Source organism: Physella acuta, unplaced genomic scaffold, assembly GCF_028476545.2.
Source record: "Physella acuta isolate Inbredline_101_S28 unplaced genomic scaffold, ASM2847654v3 ptg000688l, whole genome shotgun sequence".
NCBI classification, from domain to species: domain Eukaryota; kingdom Metazoa; phylum Mollusca; class Gastropoda; family Physidae; genus Physella; species Physella acuta.
In genome coordinates this window covers 143945-165152 of record NW_026732207.1, presented here as the reverse complement: position 1 = coordinate 165152, position 21208 = coordinate 143945, and the positions used below count along the sequence as shown (strand labels likewise).

At 36.6% G+C, this 21208-nt stretch overlaps 1 protein-coding gene across 2 annotated transcripts; it reads right to left on the bottom strand.

Moving 5' to 3' along the window:
- Positions 1 to 569: 569 nt before the first annotated feature.
- Positions 570 to 17290, bottom strand: LOC131949316 (rhodopsin-like). 2 transcript variants are annotated; one of them, XM_059311143.1, is made up of 10 exons: positions 17201 to 17290; positions 14020 to 14283; positions 11573 to 11709; positions 10354 to 10574; positions 9627 to 9782; positions 7876 to 8148; positions 6487 to 6648; positions 5661 to 5843; positions 4550 to 4657; positions 570 to 1958 (listed from the first exon to the last, which is right to left on the bottom strand). In XM_059311143.1, exons 2-10 carry the CDS (start codon positions 14253 to 14255, stop codon positions 1830 to 1832), a joined length of 1605 nt encoding a protein of 534 aa, XP_059167126.1. In that variant the 5' UTR covers positions 14256 to 14283; positions 17201 to 17290; the 3' UTR covers positions 570 to 1829. The 2 variants fall into 2 exon arrangements, with proteins under 2 accessions (XP_059167126.1, XP_059167127.1); XM_059311144.1 differs by lacking the exons at positions 14020 to 14283; positions 17201 to 17290 and adding an exon at positions 13980 to 13984.
- Between the last annotated feature and the right edge of the window lie 3918 nt (positions 17291 to 21208).

Here is a 21208-nt window from a genome sequence, read left to right as displayed (position 1 = left end):
AATAGAGTTAAGTACCACTTCCGGTTATCGCAGATTCACTAAACAATTGAAAGTGATCTAAGTATAAGACCTTATATTTGAAATTTCGTACATAACTTAGCGTGTTCCCAAGAAAATATAGTAAAATACCACTTCAGTTTACGTGAAATCGTTCAAAACTTGAAAAACCTGTGCAATAAGGTATAATGATTATGCGTGAAATATGGTCCACTTAACTTAAACGGTACTCGAATTATTGGCGTTTTAGAAACCAAAAGTAGAGTACGTAACACTTCCCGGAAATCGCTCAAACGTTCATATAATGTAGAACTACATAATACATTGATATAATTATATAATATGTATATTTACAATTTCTTTCACATAACTGAAACGATACTTAGGTTATCGAGTTCACAGACACGCAGGTACACACATTAATAGACGTACAGACAAAATTGCACATTCCGACTCAGTCTAGATGTAAAAACCCAAAAGAATACAGCAATACACGTAAGAAAATGTAAGCAATATTTGTAAGAACGTACAGCAATATATATAAGAAAAGCAAATTTTGATTATTTTTATTTTTTAATTCAATATTTAAACATTGTTACAATCACAGACATATTTCAGATTTTAATCTCTCTAAACATTTCTTTTATCCACATTGATCTAACTTCGCCTTACGTTTGTCAAATTCAACTACTTATACAAAATTACATTGTCTTTTACAAAACAGGTGGCGAAAAAAATAGTATTTCTCATAATATATTGACATTATAAAGTAATGATGTTCATACTGTCCTAACGGTAGTTAGTTCCCTTCGTAAGTTTCTTTAATTTTATTTGCTTTAGCCTTTTTCAAAACTTTGTATTTGTCTTTAGTCTTTTCTAAATCTTGCAGCCTTTTTTGAAAACTTAGTATTTGTCATTAGTCTTTTCTAAATCTTGCACTACAAGAATTGAAAGTAGAGACGTTTAGGTAAGTATGCTACAATGATAATAACAGTGATGGGAAAACGTGGTTAATTTTTTGTAATTAGATATTTGGTGGCTCTAAGGAAAGGGTGGGGGACTAAGCCACACTGGTCAGCTACATTGTAACAATTTGATGGGGAAATCTGTCTATATTACATACATAAACGTGTATGTCGCCACCTTGAAGCATTGATAGGGGGCAAGTGTTTGTTTTTACAAAGCGGAGCTGTGCGTCTTTGAAATAAATCAAAAGAACAATAAACGCAAGTTGGGGGGGGGGGGCTATTCACGTTGCATAAAACACACTTCCATAATTTATCTCCCCTTTCCCTTGCCAGGTTTACTTAAATTAAGGTTTCATGCGCTGAGAAATCAAGAAAATCAATGAAGACAGGACTTTTAAAAAAAAAAAAACGGCATTAAAAAGTCAACACACTTTAATAGGGTGCAGGCTTCACACATAAAACAATGAAAAATATTTTGTGTACAGAAGATATTTTTATATAGCAGGTTCCCGTTGGATTGTTGTCTTACAGAGACACGTGATGTGTATAACAGGAAATGAAGGGGTTAACAGTCATTAAATAACTAAAAAATCACACAAACACACGTACAACTGTACAACCAAACTAATAATAATACATGTATACATGCACGCCTTGTTTGTTTTTTTCGCGATTGAATCCAATTTTTGCATGTACAATTCGATTCAAACTTCACAATATTTTTTGCCAGGTTTTTAACACCATTTTAATTTTAAATTTTAATTCATCACCAAAATTAGTTTGAATTATGAAATTATCTGCAGACGTGGTAGATCCGGGTTGTTGTAAATTTTTTAAAGATGTTTCCTATTGAATGGGTTTATTCTAGTCGGCTTGGAAGGCCTTGTTCGTGTGGCAGCCAGTGACGTCAGCTTGGGTGGTGATGACGTTTGCGGGTGACGCCTGGGACGTAGGGGACGCTGCAGGTCCGGCCACGCCCATTGGTCGAGGAATCTGAGGATTGATGTAGAGAATTGATGTAGAGAATTGATGTAGAGAATCGATGTAGAGAATCGATGTAGAGAATTGATGTAGAGAATTGATGTAGAGAATTGATGTAGAGAATTGATGTAGAGAATTGATGTAGAGAATTGATGTAGAGAATTGATGTAGAGAATTGATGTAGAGAATTGATGTAGAGGATTTATGTAGAGGATTGATGTAGAGAATTGATGTAGAGGATTGATGTAGAGAATTGATGTAGAGAATTGATGTAGAGAATCGATGTAGAGAATTGATGCAGAGAATTGATGTAGAGAATTGATGTAGAGAATTGATGTATAGAATTGATGTAGAGAATTGATGTAGAGAATTGATGTAGAGAATTGATGTAGAAGGGGTTAGCGTTATTCTATGAAAGGATGAAATAATAATATTATGTGTGTGGTTGCGTGTGTATGTGTGTTTTGAGAGAGAGGGTATGTGTGTGTGTCACTGTGTGATTTAATTGTTATAAAATCATTTAGAGGTAAAAAAAAATTCAATCATTAAATCAGGCTATAGTATAAAGAAACAATAAAACAAATTAAAAAAAAAAACTTTATAGCAACAAGCTTTTAAATTCACTGAAAATAAGAAAATAAAACTTTGCTTTCTTTCATAAAAGCTTTTGTCGCAACATGTGTAAAAGATATCAAAGCAAACTTATTTTCAGTGAATTTAAAAGCTTGTTGCTATAAAACTTTTAAAATATTTGTTTTATTTTCTTCGTTTTAGTGATTCCTAAGTAATTAATAATTAATAAAGTCGTCAAGACTAAAAATATTTGCTGTAAAACACCATCAGTAGCTGGCGATCTCTGAAAGACGATTATCTGCCTCGTGAAAGTAGCCGTCCCTGATCATATTTTACAATCGATAGCAAGTTCTAAATCTTTTTACCTCCCCTTAGTTTCAAATCGTTTAAAAACGTTATTATCTGCCCCTAATAGTCTTCACTAGATCGACCGTGTCTATGTTTGTAAACATTCGGCGTGAACCACGGCTCACCAGACTTCCAGCTATTTATCTCCCCTTTTGTTATTGAATACAGTAATCTATCGAGTGATTTAATTTTGTTATCTCCCCTTAGTTCAGAAACCGTTTAATTAATTTTTTATTACTAATTGAACATATAATTATTTTTTTTAAACACATAGACTTGTATGTTAATAGAAGTGAAACGTATCTGGAAAGTTTGAACGAAATCACTACATTAGGAAAGTGTCAAAATTGAGTTACAAGATTTGCCACAAATCCACAAACAAATTATAAACAAACGAAAAAAACAGACAAACAAACAAACAGACGTTGCGAATTAAATAAAAGTTTGTAAAAAAAAATATAAAATAGTGTGTAGACTTTGGTGAACCAAAGGTTGCTTTGCGTTTGATTCAGTAATAAAAAAAAATTGCATGCACTTCACATGAAAGAATGTAAAATAAACTGGGAGTGGTATCTTATTTTGGTTTACATTATTTAAATCTCTAATTACTTTTTTTTAAATCTAGGATCTGGGATTTGACGAAGCGTTCTGTCAAGGGCTTGTTCGCGACACACCTTTAGAGAAATGACTCTTTTGCGGTACACCTTTTAAAGAAATGACTCGTTTGCCCTTTAGAGAAATGAATTGTTAAAGGCACTCCTCATAAATATAGAAAGCTGCAACTGGAAGATACAAGACATAAAACATGAAGCTACAGGAGGCTACATCAGTAACGTAGCGAGGGGGGGGGGGGGCGAGAGGGACATATGTCCCCGGGCGCCGACCTTAGGGGGCGCCAAAATAGGTTGGAAAAATAAATTGTAAGGTTGAGGGGGGTGCAAATCGAAATCTTGAGGGGGGGGGGGGGTTGAAAATCGAAATCTTAAGGGGGGGTGCAAATCGAAAAGTTTGTCCCCGGGCGCCGGGAAGGGTCGCTACGCCTCTGGGCTACATGTAGCAAGAGGCTACAGGAGGCTACAGAGGCTTCATGAGGCTTCATGTAGCAAGAGGCCACATGTCGCAAGGGGCTACATAAGACTACATGTTGCAAGAGGCTACAGGAGGCTACATGTATCAAGAGGCTACATGTAGCCTCTAGCTACATGAGACTACATGTAGTATATAGCAAGAGGCTACAGGAGGCTACATGTAGTATATAGCAAGAGGCTACATGAGGCAACACGGAAGTTTTCCATCAGCAAATAGAAAGTGCTGCCATCGACGCGCAATATACGCAAGAGATAAAAGAATTCACATGTTGACCTAGGAATCTCAGCTCTGTGCAAACTTCCTTGATCTTATCAGCTCAAGTTGCCGAACATTCCCGTAAATCAAAACAAAAAGTTAATAAACTTGACATGAACGACTGCTAAGTGAGGACAAGATTTTTTTTTATCCTGTTTAAAGGACTTCACAAGAGCTTGGATAGGGTGTGTTGGCCACTAAGTGAAGCACTTTATCATCAGTAGGGTCATTATTGTAATAAAATACGCTTACATATATATATATATATATATATATATATATATATATATATATATATATATAAAGGGCAGTAATCGCTGATGTATTGAGCGAGTTACCTGGCAGTTAGCGTTGTTCATCATGCCTTGTGAGATGGCGTAGATCATTTGTTGCATCTGTTGGGGGTCTTGTCCTGCCATCATCTGGGGGGCGGGGTACATCGGCATCTGGATGACACGGGTAAAACTACAGGTTAACCACTTTAAAGATAAACTAATTTCTTCTTCGTTCTTAATTATAATTTTGGACAGGATCTCCTCCAACGTGTGAGTACTTTAAGTTTTGCTGCCATAATGACTACGACTGCTTTTCTTTCTGTATTTGCTTCCATAACTTTTGTCATCTGGCCAGGGTTCAAACATGGGACTTTTCGATTTAGCAATGATGCACGTTCCTACCCGCCGCACCTTCTTCTTCTTCTTCTTCTTCGTTCTTAATTATTATGGTTGAAGTGGATCGAGATTTATCTGCCAGTGGGTTTGAACTCGAGACTTTGTTCGAATTATCAACCATGAGCTTTTTGCAGACTCGACCACGCCTCCAACACAATTAAGCGTTTCGTGTCAACTGGTTATGTGCCATTGAGGCCATTGACTCCGATTTCAGCCTGCTTTTCTTTTTGGATTTGCTTCCATAGCCTTTGTCCAACCAAGAACTAACTACAAGGCAGCAGTTGTTTAATTTTGGAGTTGTCTCTCCTAGAAGAGTGGCTGTCCCCAGCTAACGAGCCTCATCTGCCCGAGGGTTCGAACTCGAGTCTTTTCGGTTTAGCAACCATGAGCTTTACCGACTCGACCACGCCGACCCCATCGCCGCACCTTCTCATAGTAGAAATTTAATGTGGTGAGGGAATATCCCATACATTCCCTTAAGTTAAAGAAATTAGACACACGTTTCAGAAAATTTAATTAGAACCTGTAAAAAAAAAAAACTTACTCTGTCAAAAAAAAAAACTCATACTGCCCTAAAGATTGACACACCTATTTCCACCTAATTTCTTCTCTTTTTATGATCTTTTTTTTTTTAAATTATTTTTTTAACAATTAACTTGTATTTTTCATATCAACCAATGAAATCCTGCTTCTTAACCTCTCCACTCACGAAAACCAACATTCGTCCCTCGTCCATAACACTTATGACCACATAACTAACAGACGACAGTACACCAACCTGCTGACCGCCGCTCTGGGCAGCAGACATGGCGCCAGCTAACGCCTGCATGATATCCTTGACCAGAGCCGAGTTGTCTTGCTGGGCCGGTGCGCTACTCCTGGCTGGGATGTTCTTCATCTTCATGCCGGCTCTGGCGGCTGGCTCCGGCTCGTCAGCCACGTCACTGTCTAAGTTGCTGATCTGAGGTTATTTTTTTTTTTTTGTTTATTGTTAATCTTCATTTGTTTGTTAGTTTTTAAAATAATCAAATTCTTATTTTTTAAATTGATTATTTTTTTAAATAAATTATTCATTTTTTTTTTAGAATATTTTTTGATAGTGATTTAAATGAAATAATAACTAATTTAAAAATTTGCAATTTTTAATAAAGTTTAAAAATGTAACAAAAAATGCCGAACAAATTGAAACTTTTTCTTTTTAATTTTTGAAATTGAATTCCTTTTTTTTTTCCACTGCATTTAAATACTAATAAATACTAATAAAAAACATTATTTTGGACTTGAAATTACATAATTTTATTTTACATAGCTAAGTCCACCCTTATATAGGCCTATACTATCCAGAAAAGTAAGCCCTAAATGATTTAACTATTTTAATTTTTTTTATAATAATGTTGATAGATTCAATAGACATAGACCTACAAATATCGTAAATGTTAGTGTTCGTTTTACTCTCTTAAATGAACCTCACATGTTACTATTTCATTAATTAAAAAAAAGTAGCTCGTTGCGTAAATTTAAAATAAGATTTAAATTCTCATTTGAAAAAAAATATATTTGAAAAAACCTACGGACATTACGGGTGGTGCTGACGTCATACTGACCTCGCTCATCTGGCTCTGGTTGCCGCCGGCAGCGGCGCTGTTGACGCTGTCCATCCGGTTCATCTTCGACTTGGTCTCGGTCACCGCCGCAGACGCGGCCTCCTTCTCTTTCTCCGAGAAACCGCAGCAGCAGAGTAACCATGGGAACCGTTTGTCTAGTGCCTACAACAACAACAAAGTATCCATGGCAACCGTTTGTCTAATGCCTACAATAAATTATCTAATGACCATTTCGCTAAAAAAAAAGAAAGTGGACGTTAGGGAAATTTTATTTATGAATGTCATTTTCTTCTTCTTCGTTCTTAATTTTTAGTGTTGGAACGGATAACCGCCAAAACAATTAAGTATACGTGCCAACTGGTTATGCGCCATTAGGCCATTGACGCCGATTTCAGCCTGCTTTTCCTTTTGGATTTGCAGTAGTTGTATGATTTTGGAGTTGTCTCTCCTAGAAGAGTGCTGTACCCTAACTAACGAGCCTCATCTGCCTGAGGGTTAGAACTCGAGACTTTTCGGTTTAGCAACCATGAGCTTTTCCGACTCGACAACGCCGCCCACTGAATCTCTCATTGACCTTGATTTGCTAATGCTTTCGGTACTAAAATTCTTAGAAAGGGAAACTACTCAATAATATTTTCGACATAACCACTCCGGTTATATCCCCTTAAGAAACTGAAAAAGAAATCTTGGTAAGGTCAGCTAAACTGTGACGTCGTTTTAAGGGGGCGAGATTGTTTTGTGACGAAATAGAGGAGTGAGGGGGAAAATATCATTAAATTCAATGTAGCATAATTGACGACTAATTATGACAAAACAATGCAAATTACGATTTATATTAAAACATAATTTTAGAAAATTCGGTCCAAAAGTCTGTGTAAAATTATTTTTAAACCGAAACATGATCCAAAATTCCTTTCCTCTTCACCTTGACAAAAATCCCCACGAAAGTACAACATCCCCCCTCCCCAACGCACAAACTTTATATATCTGAAAGTGGGCTGATTTAAACTTATGAGATGACCCATCTACCTCCCTAAAATTGGAGTCAGATAAACCTACCACCAAAACTTTTGGTGACCAAAAACTTAGATCCCTAAACTTATGTGGACACAACATTACCTCACCAAACTAAGGGTAACACAAACCTAACTCTCTGTAGTTAAGGTGAAACAAACGTACTTCCCTAAACTTGTGGTGACACAAACTTACCTCCCTAAACTTGTGGTGACACAAACTTACCTCACTAAACTTGTGGTGACACAAACTTACCTCCCTAAACTTGGGTGACACAAACTTACCTCCCTCAACTTGGGGTGACACAAACTTACCTCCCTCAACTTGGTGTTGACACAAATTTACCTCCCTAAACTTGTGGTGACACAAACTTACCTCCCTAAACTTGGGGTGAGACAGCGAGTAGATCAGCGGGTTGTGCATGGCCGAGGCCTTGGCGAACATGACGGGCAGCTCTGACACGTAGGGTGTGACCAGCTCGGCGGGCCCGAACTGGGCGATCAGGGCGATGGTGGCGTAGGGCGTCCAGGACAGCAGGAAGGATGTGATGATGGTCATGGCGATCCGAGCAGTCTTCAGCTCCGCTTTCTGGGCGCTCTGACCTTGGCGGATTTCTGCATTTAGTTTTTTTGCCATCTGACCCATTTCCTGTGTAGATGTGTATATCACGCGATATTATCACGGTGTTATGCTGCTTGTTAATGTTACGTGGCAAGATAAAAGCTGCCTAACGTTAAGCTATGGAAAAGTGCTGTACTCTATATTTAATGCACACTTTTAGATCGAACTACAAAGAATATATATATATATATATATATATATATATATATATATATATATATATATATATATATATATATATATATATATATATATATATATATATATATATATATATATATATATATATATATATATAACGGGCGCTAGGCTGCTAAACCACTAACCGGAACCGGAGAATCTACCTGCAACCAAAATTTAACGGGAGACTATAATTTATTCGGGGTCGGAAATTACAATGGAACTTCAGACTTAACCATAAATTTCACCAAAAAACTGGCCTGGCAATTTAATCTGAATTGGAACTTAAACTAAAAATTGAAATTTGATCGGAAACGAAACTTAACCGGAATCTGAACTATAGCTGAAACCGGAAAATTAACTTGAAACGGAGCCGGTATTTTAACTGGAACTTAATTTTTAATCAGAAACTTGATCCAAAACTTAAAACGACATCTGAACCTAAATCTAAATCTAAACCTCTCAAAATTGAAAATTTTACCGGACCAGCAACTTGACTGGAATTTTCAATTTTACTCAAACCGGAAATTTCATCGTATCTGGATCAGGAAATTGAACCGGAACTTGAATTTTGTATTCTATTTTTTATTCTACAACCAATGACGACATTCGTTTAGTGTACTTTGCCATAGTTCAAACATTTTTATAACTTTTTTCATGATAAATATTTCCCTAATTGTCCCATGTGACGTCATTCTCTATGCCTTTGATGGTTTTTATAGTCGTTTACTAAGTTGAAACAGGCGGTTCCGCCGACTCCTCAGCATGGTGCGATTTGGCGCCCCGGGCGAGACTGTGAGCACTTTGCATTTATGTGTGCGTTTGTGTTTTCTTCGTGTTTGAGTTTAGGTTTGCGTTTGTGGCTGGGTTTGTGTTTGCGTTGGAATTTGGGTTTGTTTTCGTTTGCCTTTTTGTTTGCGTTTGTGTTTGTGTTTTCTTTGTGTTTGTATTTGTGGTCGGGTTGGTGTTTGCGTTTGATTTTGTGGTTTTTTTTTTTTTTGCATTCGTGTTTGTGTTATGTTTGCGGTTTTATTTTGTGCTTTGGTTTTGGTTGGTTGTGGTTAGGGTGGACAATGCTGGGTATATGAGGATTACTTAACACACGTCATGATTCTTTACAGCTAGGTTTCTCACTGATGCCATATATATATATATATATATATATATATATATATATATATATATATATATATATATATATATATATATATATATATATATATATATATATGGCAAGTATTTAGACAATAGGCACACCAATTTTGCACTCAAACAATCCTCCTACCCAAAACATACAACCGCGTACCAACACCTCTTCCACGTACCTTCTCGTGTCTAGCCACGGCCCTGTAGATGTGGTAATACGAGTAGAAGATGGCGGCGACGGGGAAGGCGAACCCGAAGATGTACAGGCACAGGATGTAGGACCGGAAGTAGTCATTTCTCGTCAGGTAGTCGAACGTACAGGAGGTCTGGAAACCCTGGGGAGGACATCGAGCAGGTGAGGTGGAGGGGTGGAAGGATGGTGATGTGGATAGGTGGTGTGGGGAGCAGTTTGTGTGGTGATGTGACGGTGTTGTACGGTTAGGTGAATACGAGGGCTGTTAGTGGTTGTGGATGTATGGTAAGGTTAGAGAGCTGTAAGTGTGAAGTGTGTGTGTGTGTTGATGAGGTAATGTAGGTTAGGTGGTGAGGGGAGCAGTTAGTGGTGTGAGGAGATGTGGCACAGTCAGGTGATGTATGGTAAGTGTGTCGAGGTATTGCGGTATGGTTAGGTAACGTGGGAAACAGTAGATCACGTAGGTATTGAAGTGGCGATGTGAGTTGGTTTGGTGAGACATTTGTAAAGTAGTTAGCTAGGTGGAGGCGTGAAGTTGTGTAGTGAACTCGTGTGGGTATTCCTTCATAAACTGTGATGTACTCGCGTGATGTGTTTATTCTGTAGGATTGCAGATGATATGTAGTGAAATGTAAAGTATGGTGATTTATGTGGTAAGGTGGTGAAGGTTTATTTGAGCAAAATTGCTCTTGCAGTTGACCAGTTGTACTTACCTCGGGTATATAAGCACCCCAGCCAAACAGAGGAGGGATTGTCCAGGTAGTTGACCAGCACCAGACGAAGAGCAACCAGAAGAACGCTCGCTTGTAGCTCAGGGAGTGAGACGCTTTCATTGGCCGGGCGATGACGTTGTAACGGTCAATGGCGATGACGGCAAGGGTGTTGATGGACATGAGACCAAAGATACCACCGACCAGACCATACAACTCACAGGCTGGTGGAGAGAAACAGAGATGTGATGGATATAAGGCCAAAGATACCACCGACTAGACCATACAACTCACAGGCTAGGGAGAGAAATACAGAGTTGAGGGGCATGCAACATGAGGTCAAAAATACCACCAAATGGACGATCCGGTGACCGGGAAAAATAAGCAACAGAAATTGGTGCTCACAGAAAAATTCGCAATGAGAAATCTTTCGCACATGAAAAAATGCGCAAAACGAAAAATTCGGAAAGAAAAAAATGCGCACATAAAAAAATAAAAACAGACAATGAGAATTATAGCAATTCATCTGTTTGTTTATGCGTGCGTTTCTATTATGAGAAGGTATTTATTTTTCTATTTTTATATTAAAAAATGAGAATAAAATATATCTATGTAGGCTATACACAAATTAAATAGAAACGCACGTTTACACAAACAGATGAATTGCTAAAAATAGAAAAATAAACACCTTCTCATATTTTGAAATCCATAGAAATACTATTTGCTAAGATTTTCCTATAACAAATGTATACATAGATGTATATACACCAGGCGCTTCAACCATAGGTAATAAACCAATTTGCTGGGGGTTTTTTCTGATTGCACATTTTTTTTGTTTCGCATTGTTTGTAGACATTTTTCCGATGCGTTTTTTTTTTCCGTTGCCCAATTTTTTTGGGAAACAGACCATACAACGCCTGGGGCCGAGAAATGGAGAGTTGGTGGACATGACGCCACAGATACCACCGACCAGACCACAGTTTAATTAACTTCTAATAGCTCATTTAACATGTATTAATTACTTTATTTCTAAATAGATGCCCTTGTATTGTCATCGAAGTCTAATGTATCTTAAAGTTTGAACGAAGTCGCTGCAATAAAAGTGGGTCAAAACAGAATTACAAACACACAATTGGACGTTGTGAAGTAAGTAAAATCTTGTAAAAAATGAACTAACAAACGAAAATACATTTAGTGACCAACACCTATTACATAAACTCACCAACTTTCCCGAAGATCCAACGTTTGTTGAAGCAGGAGATGGTCATGAGAGGGAAGCCCATGATGATGGAGAAGATGAAGTCGCTCATGCTGAGGTTCACGACGAACATGTTCGATGGAGTTCGCAAAGATTTCGTACTGTGAAAAAAATTGAGAAACCCACCATATAAGAATCTACATGAGTCTGGATGACAAAACGTTAATGTAATCGAAAAATTAAATAAAGATAATTAAATAAAGATCCGCAAATGGTGTGTTCTTTCGTGAATTCAATTTTAACTTGGCCTATAGGTCACCATTTAAATGGGCTCAATTTATTATTGTTCATTACCCGGTACATCACCCTGTCGTAATGATGTATATAACCTTAACAGGATAATAAACTAACTTGAAATTTTCATTACAATTAGCTAGATTTTGTGCGGTCCTTACCCCTTCATCCCCTTTACCCTTGTCCCAGATATGTCATGCTTTAATATCCTTTATTGTCGTACTTCATCACAAATACTACACCATCTTATATATATATATATATATATATATATATATATATATATATATATATATATATATATATATATAATTCTCTTCATGGGGACCATACGAGACACCACGCAGCTTAGCCACCACCCTCATCCCCACCTATCAGGTGAGCTTTGGTTTCCCCGAATGTTTACAATAGTAGAGCCGGTTCGAATAAGTGACGGTTATTAGGGGCAGATAATTTAGTTTTAAACGACTTGAAACTATGAGGAGATAATAAGTGCTGCTTGATATTTTCATTGTCGTCTGTAAACGTCTGCTTTCACTGGGCGAGGTGGGGGTGGGGAGAGGCAAGGTGGTAGGGTAGTGTCGAAGTCACAAGTTATGAATTGTTGATAAGCAGAAAATAAAACAACTAGATCGCGGCGTGTGCTACGTCGCGGGTCAGCTCGTTGTCTTTAAACCAGGTCAAAAAATTCATACTCTTTCCACTTAATTTTAATAAGTGTTTACTATCCAAATATGTAAAAATGAAATTTGCTAATTTACGTCCCAAATTTGTAAAAATAAACGTAACTCCAAAGCTGTAGAAAAAAATAAAGCGGGAGTGGTCTCCCTTAAATTTTTTCGTATAATTTTTAATGCATTAACAATGTTTTATTAACAGGATTTAATATAATGATGCACTAAAAAGTTATAACATAAATGATTTTCTTTAAATATATTATAATACTACTTATATTTAAATAACTATTAATAAAATCGTGGGTCGCTTCCTAAATATTCGTAAAAGTATCAAATACATACTATAGCGACCCACGCCACGATTGTAAATGAATAGAACCGTGTAGAAAAGGAGGTTACGCACCAAATGAACACAAACAATGTGTGTACGTAAGAGTGAAGTTTTGGTCCTTATTAAAGGAAACATTGATTTATATTTTTAAGCTAATTAATCATCTAATTCAACTAAACTTTATGTCGAAATGCTGTTATCAAGTTTCATCATCATCATCATCACTCCTTTATGGCCCCTGGGGAGCAAAGGGCTGCAACCACACATCTCCAGCGGACTCGGTTTTGGGCTGCTTAACTAATCTGTGCCCATGAGAGCCCAGCCCTCTTCCTCAACCGTTCTCTTCCATGTTTTCTTTGGCCGGCCCACCCTCCTTTTCCCCTGGGGATTCCAGTCCAATGCATGTTTTGCGATGGTTTTTTTTTCTTTTCTTAACGTGTGTCCGATCCATCCCCATTTTCGGGCCTTAATATCTTTCTCTGTTGGCTGTGTTATCAAGTTTAGACCTACGCAAAAAGTTTTGAAGAAATCGGTCAGGTAGAAGTGATCTTTTTTTCAGAAATCGAAAATATAAAAAAAAGTAATACTCCAGTTCTCTCGAAATCACTCGGGTCAATATATTATCGATACCTTTACTAATATTTAGGAAGAGACCCACGCTTTTCTTTATAAATTTAAAGATATAAATAATAGTGTATTATTTGTATTTAAAGAAAATCAATTATTTTCTCATATTTAACGCAAAATCACACAAAATTTTGTTATTAAAACATTTTTAATGTATTTTTTCCGTAGCCTACTTTAAAAATTTTAATACAATGTAGTTTCATGACTAAAAATTATATGAACATAAAATTCATTAAAAAAGTATTCAATTAAGTCAAATTTGATGTCGGATTGCATTGCCATCGTGTCTTAACCTAAGTACCAAGTTTGAAACGAATCAGTCAGTTAGAAGTGCTCGAAATTTCGCTCGGAAGTTTCGATCTTTGACGACAGACAGAAAGACTGACCGACATAAATACAGACAGAAAGAAGAAGCAAGTTCAATAAAAGCTTGTAAAAACCATTGTTTTTTAAAGAGAGTTAGGTTTCAAATATAAATAGAAAAAAACTTAGATACACTTACGTTCCAAAGATAAAAAAAATAGTTTGTTAGAAAAACTTACGTTCCAAAGATGTACATGACCAAGAGGTTGCCCAGAGAGCCGAAGATGCTGACGAAGGTGATGAAGATGCCCATGGCGTAGTGCCAGGCCGGGGCAATCAGGTCGTACTGGTACCAGTGGGGGTGGATGAAGAGGTCGTACGTGTCGTACACGTGTGTCGTCATGTTGTTTACGAACGACGGTGACGTCATCGGGTAGTCCGTGCGGGCGGTCATCTCTGCTGCTGCTGACGTCATGTTGTAGGGGCAGAATATGTTTCGGGGTCTAAAAGTAGAGAAAAGTTCACATTTAAGTCCAGAGGAGAGCGGTTAAGATGGAACATCGATACACTGAACTAAATCAGCTTTATCACAAGCCTGGCGTCAGAGTAAGATGTACAGGGATAGGCAGGCATCATTATAGGTTAATGTCGTGTTAATTGGGTAATTATTTTTATATAGATTTTTGGTAGATTTTTTTAAAAGGTATTTTTTAATAGAGTTAGTGTGGACTTTATGTTCTAATAATATCATTCCTAATTAGAGGGAAACGTAATACGATCTTAACTGTGTCGTCTTATTAAGGGGGAGCAGGTGGGATGCGGTCCGCACCATGTGACACCATTTTGGATGTGAAACCAAATTTTAAAAAAACGTATAGGGGCCTACATTTACTGTCAAAACAATAATAGAATAGTATAGGAGAGGGGGTGACACCAAACCGGAAATGCTAAATTGTTGCTTGTGGATGGGGTGACACAATTAGTTACCACACCTAACCTTACAACGCCACGGGGTGTGAAGATACAACACTTCTCAACACGGGATTTATTGTTGTTATTTTTTATTTTTTTGCAATAATTCCCTATCTTGTATCAAAGACAAACATTTGAATCTCTCTCTCTCTCTCTCTCTCTCTCTCTCTCTCTCTCTCTCTCTCTCTCTCTCTCTCACACACACACACACACATACACACACACACATACCACACAGACAAGCACGAGCACAATGACATTTTTTTAATTAGCCCTTTAACAGATGTAAAAGATACCAAGCTGCTTACAGCTTATGTATGCTATATAATTTATTGATAGTTTTTAGGTAGTTTTTTATTCCACGTAAGATGGAACACAACTTTTATGAGCGCTTTTATGGGTACACACAAAAATGAGTAGCCTACGTGGGAGCGATTGAGTGCTGCGGGCTCATCACATCTAATGGACGTCGTGAGTTGGATTTTTTTACAGGAGGATGAAACCCTAAAATAAATTCCTCTAAGCTTTAAAGCTTTTTATTGATTTTTTTATTTACACGATGAATTTTTGTTAACAGTAAGTCTAAGCCTTGGTGACTTTTGTATTTGTACACTGAATATTATGGTACATTGAAAAGGGTCTATGACAAATTCCTGAAAGACACTTACCGGAATGCCGTTTGCCCGAATGCCGTTTTCCCGAATGGACACTTGCCCGAATGCGATAAACGCCGGAAACGGATACTTGCCCGGATGTGACAAACGCCCGAAAGCCACTTGCACGAAGGTTGTTTGTCCGAAAATATATTATCAGTATATATTACCAAGTTGACATTCAATTGAATGTCAATTAGTTATAATCAACACAATTCTAAACCTAATAAACAAACACTTCTTTGTATTTATTTATTTTTTGTTTGTTTGTTTGTTTTTAATTGACAAATTGCTTTAAAAACAATTTTTATTGTTTAATGACAGTAGACTGAAAGTTGAACATAACTAATGTTTTACATAGTGCAGGTAGAGAGGATGTATGTTTGTTGCAACATGCTATTCTTGTGGCGTCATGATCGATTTTGTGCACTTTGTTGAGTCGACGTGTTGCGGTGATTATATCAATGTTATGACATTGGACAGAGGCGCGTTTGTGATTTAGCTTCCTAAGCCTATTTTGTGTGTTCATCAGGTCACGGCAGATTGAGGTGAGGTTTTTAAAAATGAAGCGTAGTCGCTTAATATATTTGATCTTGATTCAACGGACATTATTTAGCGATTTCATACTTTTAAAAAATGAGACTCGTTTTTTTTTTATATTAGACAAAGTGGTATTTTTTTTAATTCATCAATCGAAAAGGTAAATATGTTTTTACCCTTTATTAATTTGCAAATTTATTAAGACTTTACGATAAAAATTATTAATTTTTTTTCTATTTTCTTATGCTTAAAAATTGTGCTATTCATCAGAATGTCACATTCAAATGTATTAAGCATGTCAGCTAGGTAATAATACTATTAAACTGTTTTTCGGACAAAACGTCCTTTGGGCAAACCTAAAGGTTAATATCCATTCCGGCATTTGGCGTATTCGGGCAAATGTCCATTCGGGCGATTTTCGCATTCAGATACGTGTCAATTTGGGGATTTGTCGCATTCCGGCAATTGTCCATTTGGTAAAACGGCCTTCGTGAAAATGACATTCGGGAAAACGTTCAGCTACCATTAAAAACTATAATCAACTAGAAATATGTGTACAAAAACAAAGCAAAAATATTTTTTTATCTAGATTCTACGATTCGACTTTGGTATTGGTCTGTTTCTAGAACTAGTATGACGACTTTGTTGACACTTCAGTCAACTATGTGATGATGTCTTCACATCAGCAAAAGAACTACAAGTAATAATGCACATTTGAAATATATTACGTTGGTGTGTAATGTTTGTTTTGATGAGTGTGCAGTTTTTCTCATAATGCTTTATCAGGATCCTTCCAAGCCAAATACTTTTAACCCTTTATCCATGAATATTAGTTTAGTCGCCCCGTATATCCAGGGCTCAAATTAAAATCTATAATCAGTTTAGGCACACTATAATCGTGAGACACCTTTCTCTGCTCTACGCTTTTTGCATAGATGTGTTGAATCCCTGACAGTTCTTTTGTTGTTTGATCCATGACGTAATCCAAAAATTAAACCTTTATGGCTTTAATAATTATTAGTCCTGGCTTCACACGAAACAAATATTTTAAACTAGAAAACATATAGCTAGAGTTTTTCAATACCAATAAAGGTGATTTGCGAAAGTAGCGCATTTCTTTAAATTAATAAATTTCTTTAATAAGCCTTAATTCAGACAAAATTACACCACTTTGAAAATGTAATTATTAAATTAAACATTATCCATATGCCGAAATAAAATTGGAATAACGAAATTAGGTAGAAAGTCCAATTACCGAAAACAAACGTTGGCTTAATGCCGTCACCAAAATGACATATCCTGGGAGCAGACCTGAGCCTTCACTCGCCACCAGCCCGTCAGCTGCCGCTCGTCGCCGCACTCAGCTCTTTAAATAACCCAGCACCCCAGGGGATTGTGGGAGGGTGGAGGCCATTCGTGACGTCTAAGTAAGGTGTGAAGTGGGCTGGGTCGCAAAGGGCGAGGTGAGATACTATAGCATTGGGGGGACGGGGGCTGGATATTGACTTGAAGGGTTAGCAGGGTGGTACCAAAACGCTTTAGGTGTGGATTAACTTCACAAGTCACGAAATTATTGGTTTTTTGGTAGCTTGGTAGTATCGCAGGATTTATAAAAAATGCTGACTATGCAGAAAATCAATGATTGGTGTTTATCAGGTGTCGAGAATATTCTATGAGCATGCAGAAATGAGTGATGAATGACAACATATAGGCTACAAAATGCGAATAGCAAACTCATTTATTCATTTATTTATTTAATAAACGAAACAACGGCATTTTTCATATTAGTCGGTTTTTAAAAGCTTTTATTTAACTTGCTTCCTCTGTCTGTCTGGCGTCAGTCTGTCTATCTGTCGTCATAGATCGAAAGGCTCGATCGAAATTTCGGGCACTTCTAACTGACTGATTCGTTTCAAAATTGGCAAGTGGGTCAGCACATGAATACATTGTCATCAGGAATTAAATTTGACTTAATTGGGTGCCTAATTAATTTTTTATGAATTAATTAAAATTGTGTCCAAATTAGTTAGCTGTCTTATCCAACTATTCCGCACAATTATACACGCGTTATCATGTTCATTGGGTGCGCATTGGTTTTAGTCATGCAACTCTATTTTAAATTTAAAAAATTTAAAGTACTGAAAAAAAGATTCATTAAAAATATTGTAATATCAAGCTTTTATGTAATAAACACTAAAAAGTATAAAATAAATTATTTTATTTAAATATTTAATATTACATTACCGTTTAAATAATATAAAGAAAAGTGTGGGTCTCTTCCTAAATATTAGTAAAGATATTTAATAGATCATAAAGTGACCCACGCTTTTCTTTATAGTTATTTAAATGATAGTGTATTATTAAATATGGTTAAAATCATTTATTTTCTACTTTTTAGTGCATAATTACATAAAAACTTGTTATTAAAACGTTTTTACAAGCTTTTATTTAACTTGCTTTCTCTGTCTGTCGTCAGTCCGTCGTCAGTCTATCTGTCCAGATCGAAACGACTGAGCAAAATTTCGGGCACTTCTCACTGACAGATTCGTTTCAACGTTGGCAAGTGGGTCAAGACATAAAGACAGTGCAATCTGACATTAAATTTGACTTAATTAGGTGCCTACTTAATTTTTATGAATTAATTTAAAATTGTGTACAAATGTAAGGGGCTGGGGAGTTATTTAATTATTATTTTATTACAAAACGGTGAATGTCACTTTTTGTGTTCCTTTGAGGATTGTTGTGGTTTTTAGTAGTCCGCTATTATGGCGCTGATATGATTTTGATTTTAAAATGATTCATAGCCTGGTCATTGTGTCTTGTTTATATTTTGATGTTATTATTTATGCAAACTTTATTTTGGAGTGTGGCTCCACTTTGCTTTTTATCCTGAATGTAAGTTATTGTTGTATTAGGGACTATTTTCTTGTGCGTAGTATTGGTTTTTAGTTCGTGAATGTGGTATGTGGACAGGGAGGGACATTCTGCGGGATGGGACATTCTGCGGGAATGTTGAGGCCTGTGTGTTGAAGTGTTTCTGTGTCACATTTATGTGGTGTATGGACGGTGGTCCGAAATTAATTGGGTGTTTTGTTCCATTAAGTCTGTTTTTGTTTTGTATGTCTTGATTGTTTTGTTTAAAATTGTTTAGTCTAGTTTTATATAAGTTTTGGCTCCATATTTGTGTTAAATAAATTTTATTATATTATTCAAAGTTAGCACGTGGGTCAAGTCATGAAGACCATGCAATCTGACATTAAATTTGACTTGATTGGATGCCTAAGAATTTTTATGAATTAATTAACACATTGTGTCCAAATTAGTAGGCTGTCTTATCCAACTATTCCGCACTATTATAAGCACTTTATCATGTTCATTATGTGCACATTAATTTTAGTCATGCAACTCTATTTAAAAAAAATATAATTAAATCATGAATGGAATTTCAGAAAACAATTTAAAACGATAGGATACGTTGAGGTTAGTGTAAGATAAGCTAGAATTAGATTCTTTATAGCTATGGTAGAGTTAATGTTAATTTCAATGGTTATGATGCTAATCTCATAATCAGATTGGCTTAAGATAGGGATAGAGATTGGAATAGAGATAAGGAAAATGAGGATCACAATATTAAGGATAATAATGATAATCAGAATGATAATGATGTTAAGGATGATTAGAATAATAAACGAGATAAGGGAGTGATAGAAATATTGATTAGGATAGCAATTGGTATAATTATTAGGATATGGAATACGGATATGAATAGTTAGAGTTTTGATACTGGATAGGAAGAAGGAGACTTAAAATGAAATGGGGTAGGGAATTAGATCGGAAAATGCACAGGTATAAAATTTTGCGAGGCATAGGGATGGTGATATGTATAAGGATGATACGAATATGATAAGGATGGAGATGGGAATTGGAAAGGGAATGGGAATGGTATGGGTAAGGGTAAGGGTACGGGTACGGGGATAGGGATAGCGTCAGGAAGGAAACAAATGACTGCTCTTCTTTCTGCTCTAGATGGGTTACTATCTGCAGCTATCGAGGTTAATGTTCCCATGCGTTTCGAACTCGGTACTTTACCGGCTTACCACGCCGATCCCTCTTCAACGTCTGTATTGATAACTTGTTAGTACAATTACACAATCCTTACACTATCTACTAGATAGCGAAACATCAAGCTATTTTAGATATAGACATTTTGATATTCCTTATTATTTTCCATGCCGACCGTTGTTCATTAACGACACTCTTCACTACAAAATATATCTGCTTAACACTATTTGCTGCTTTAGATACACGCCGATTATTATTAAGCAATGAACTGTTCTTATGTCGAAGCTGTGATATTCGCGGCTAGCTGTTTCAAATTAAATATATTTAAATTAAACTTTGAAGTGTAAAACAAAATTACAAAGAGCAACATTGGGTTGAAATTAAACTTAACTTCGTCTAAATGTTTTTAAATTATGATTGAGTATTATCGCTCCTTGTGTTAACCCCCCACACCCCACCCCACTCGTTTTGGGGGTCAATGGGAAAAAGGTAGCTGTAACCTCCTAAAACCTCCCCCCCCTACCCCCTCTGCTGGCAGGTGTGAGGTTCAACTGATCACATAGGTATTCGATCATCATTTGATAATGAAAACATTTATGTTTCTGGCCTTAGCAATGTCAATATCAAAACAGGTCATGGATTTATCGGGTATTATAAATCACGCACAAACCCGTTACGAAACGAAAACACATATCCATCACCCAGAAAGTTTTTTAAACAATGATCATACTGTGGCTAGCTCTGATCCTATTACATGGGGTTTTTTTCTTGTTTTTTCGCAAGCTGATTATGTAATGGGCGCGGACAGAGAAAAAGTGTAGGTCCCTATTTCCCGGTGACACGCGATAAGTAGACCACGCCTCTCTGTTGTTTTCTTGATAATGTTGTTGTCCGTTCAGCCCACATACATCTACGTGTCATTGATTCTGTGTTATTGTTTCTGCGTGTGTAGTTCTACCCTTTGAGTGTGTAATGTTCTAAATTATTTTTTTTTTGTCTGTTATCGTGTGGGTTGTGGTTTACCAAGTTTCAATTAGTGACAGTCACAGTGTCGCTCTTCAGTTTTTTTTTCTGTGTCTGAGACCATAAATCTTTAGCATTAGTGTCATTGCTGGCGACAAGGGAAGTAAACCCGCCCTGCCCACCCCAAATCGTCTCCTCTCCTCTATGTAAAAGCAGTATTTGGGAGGAATAATTTTGA

Excerpts from the sequence above, each read along its gene's own strand:
- LOC131949316 (XM_059311143.1), bottom strand. The coding sequence starts at position 14,255 with ATGACGTCAGCAGCAGCAGAGATGACCGCCCGCACGGACTACCCGATG. Across the intron at positions 11,710-14,019 it reads GTCATGTACATCTTTGGAAC|TACGAAATCTTTGCGAACTC; the intron begins GTAAGTTTTTCT and ends TTTTTTTCACAG. Across the intron at positions 6,649-7,875 it reads CTCACCCCAAGTTTAGGGAG|GCACTAGACAAACGGTTCCC; the intron begins GTAAGTTTGTGT and ends TTGTTGTTGTAG.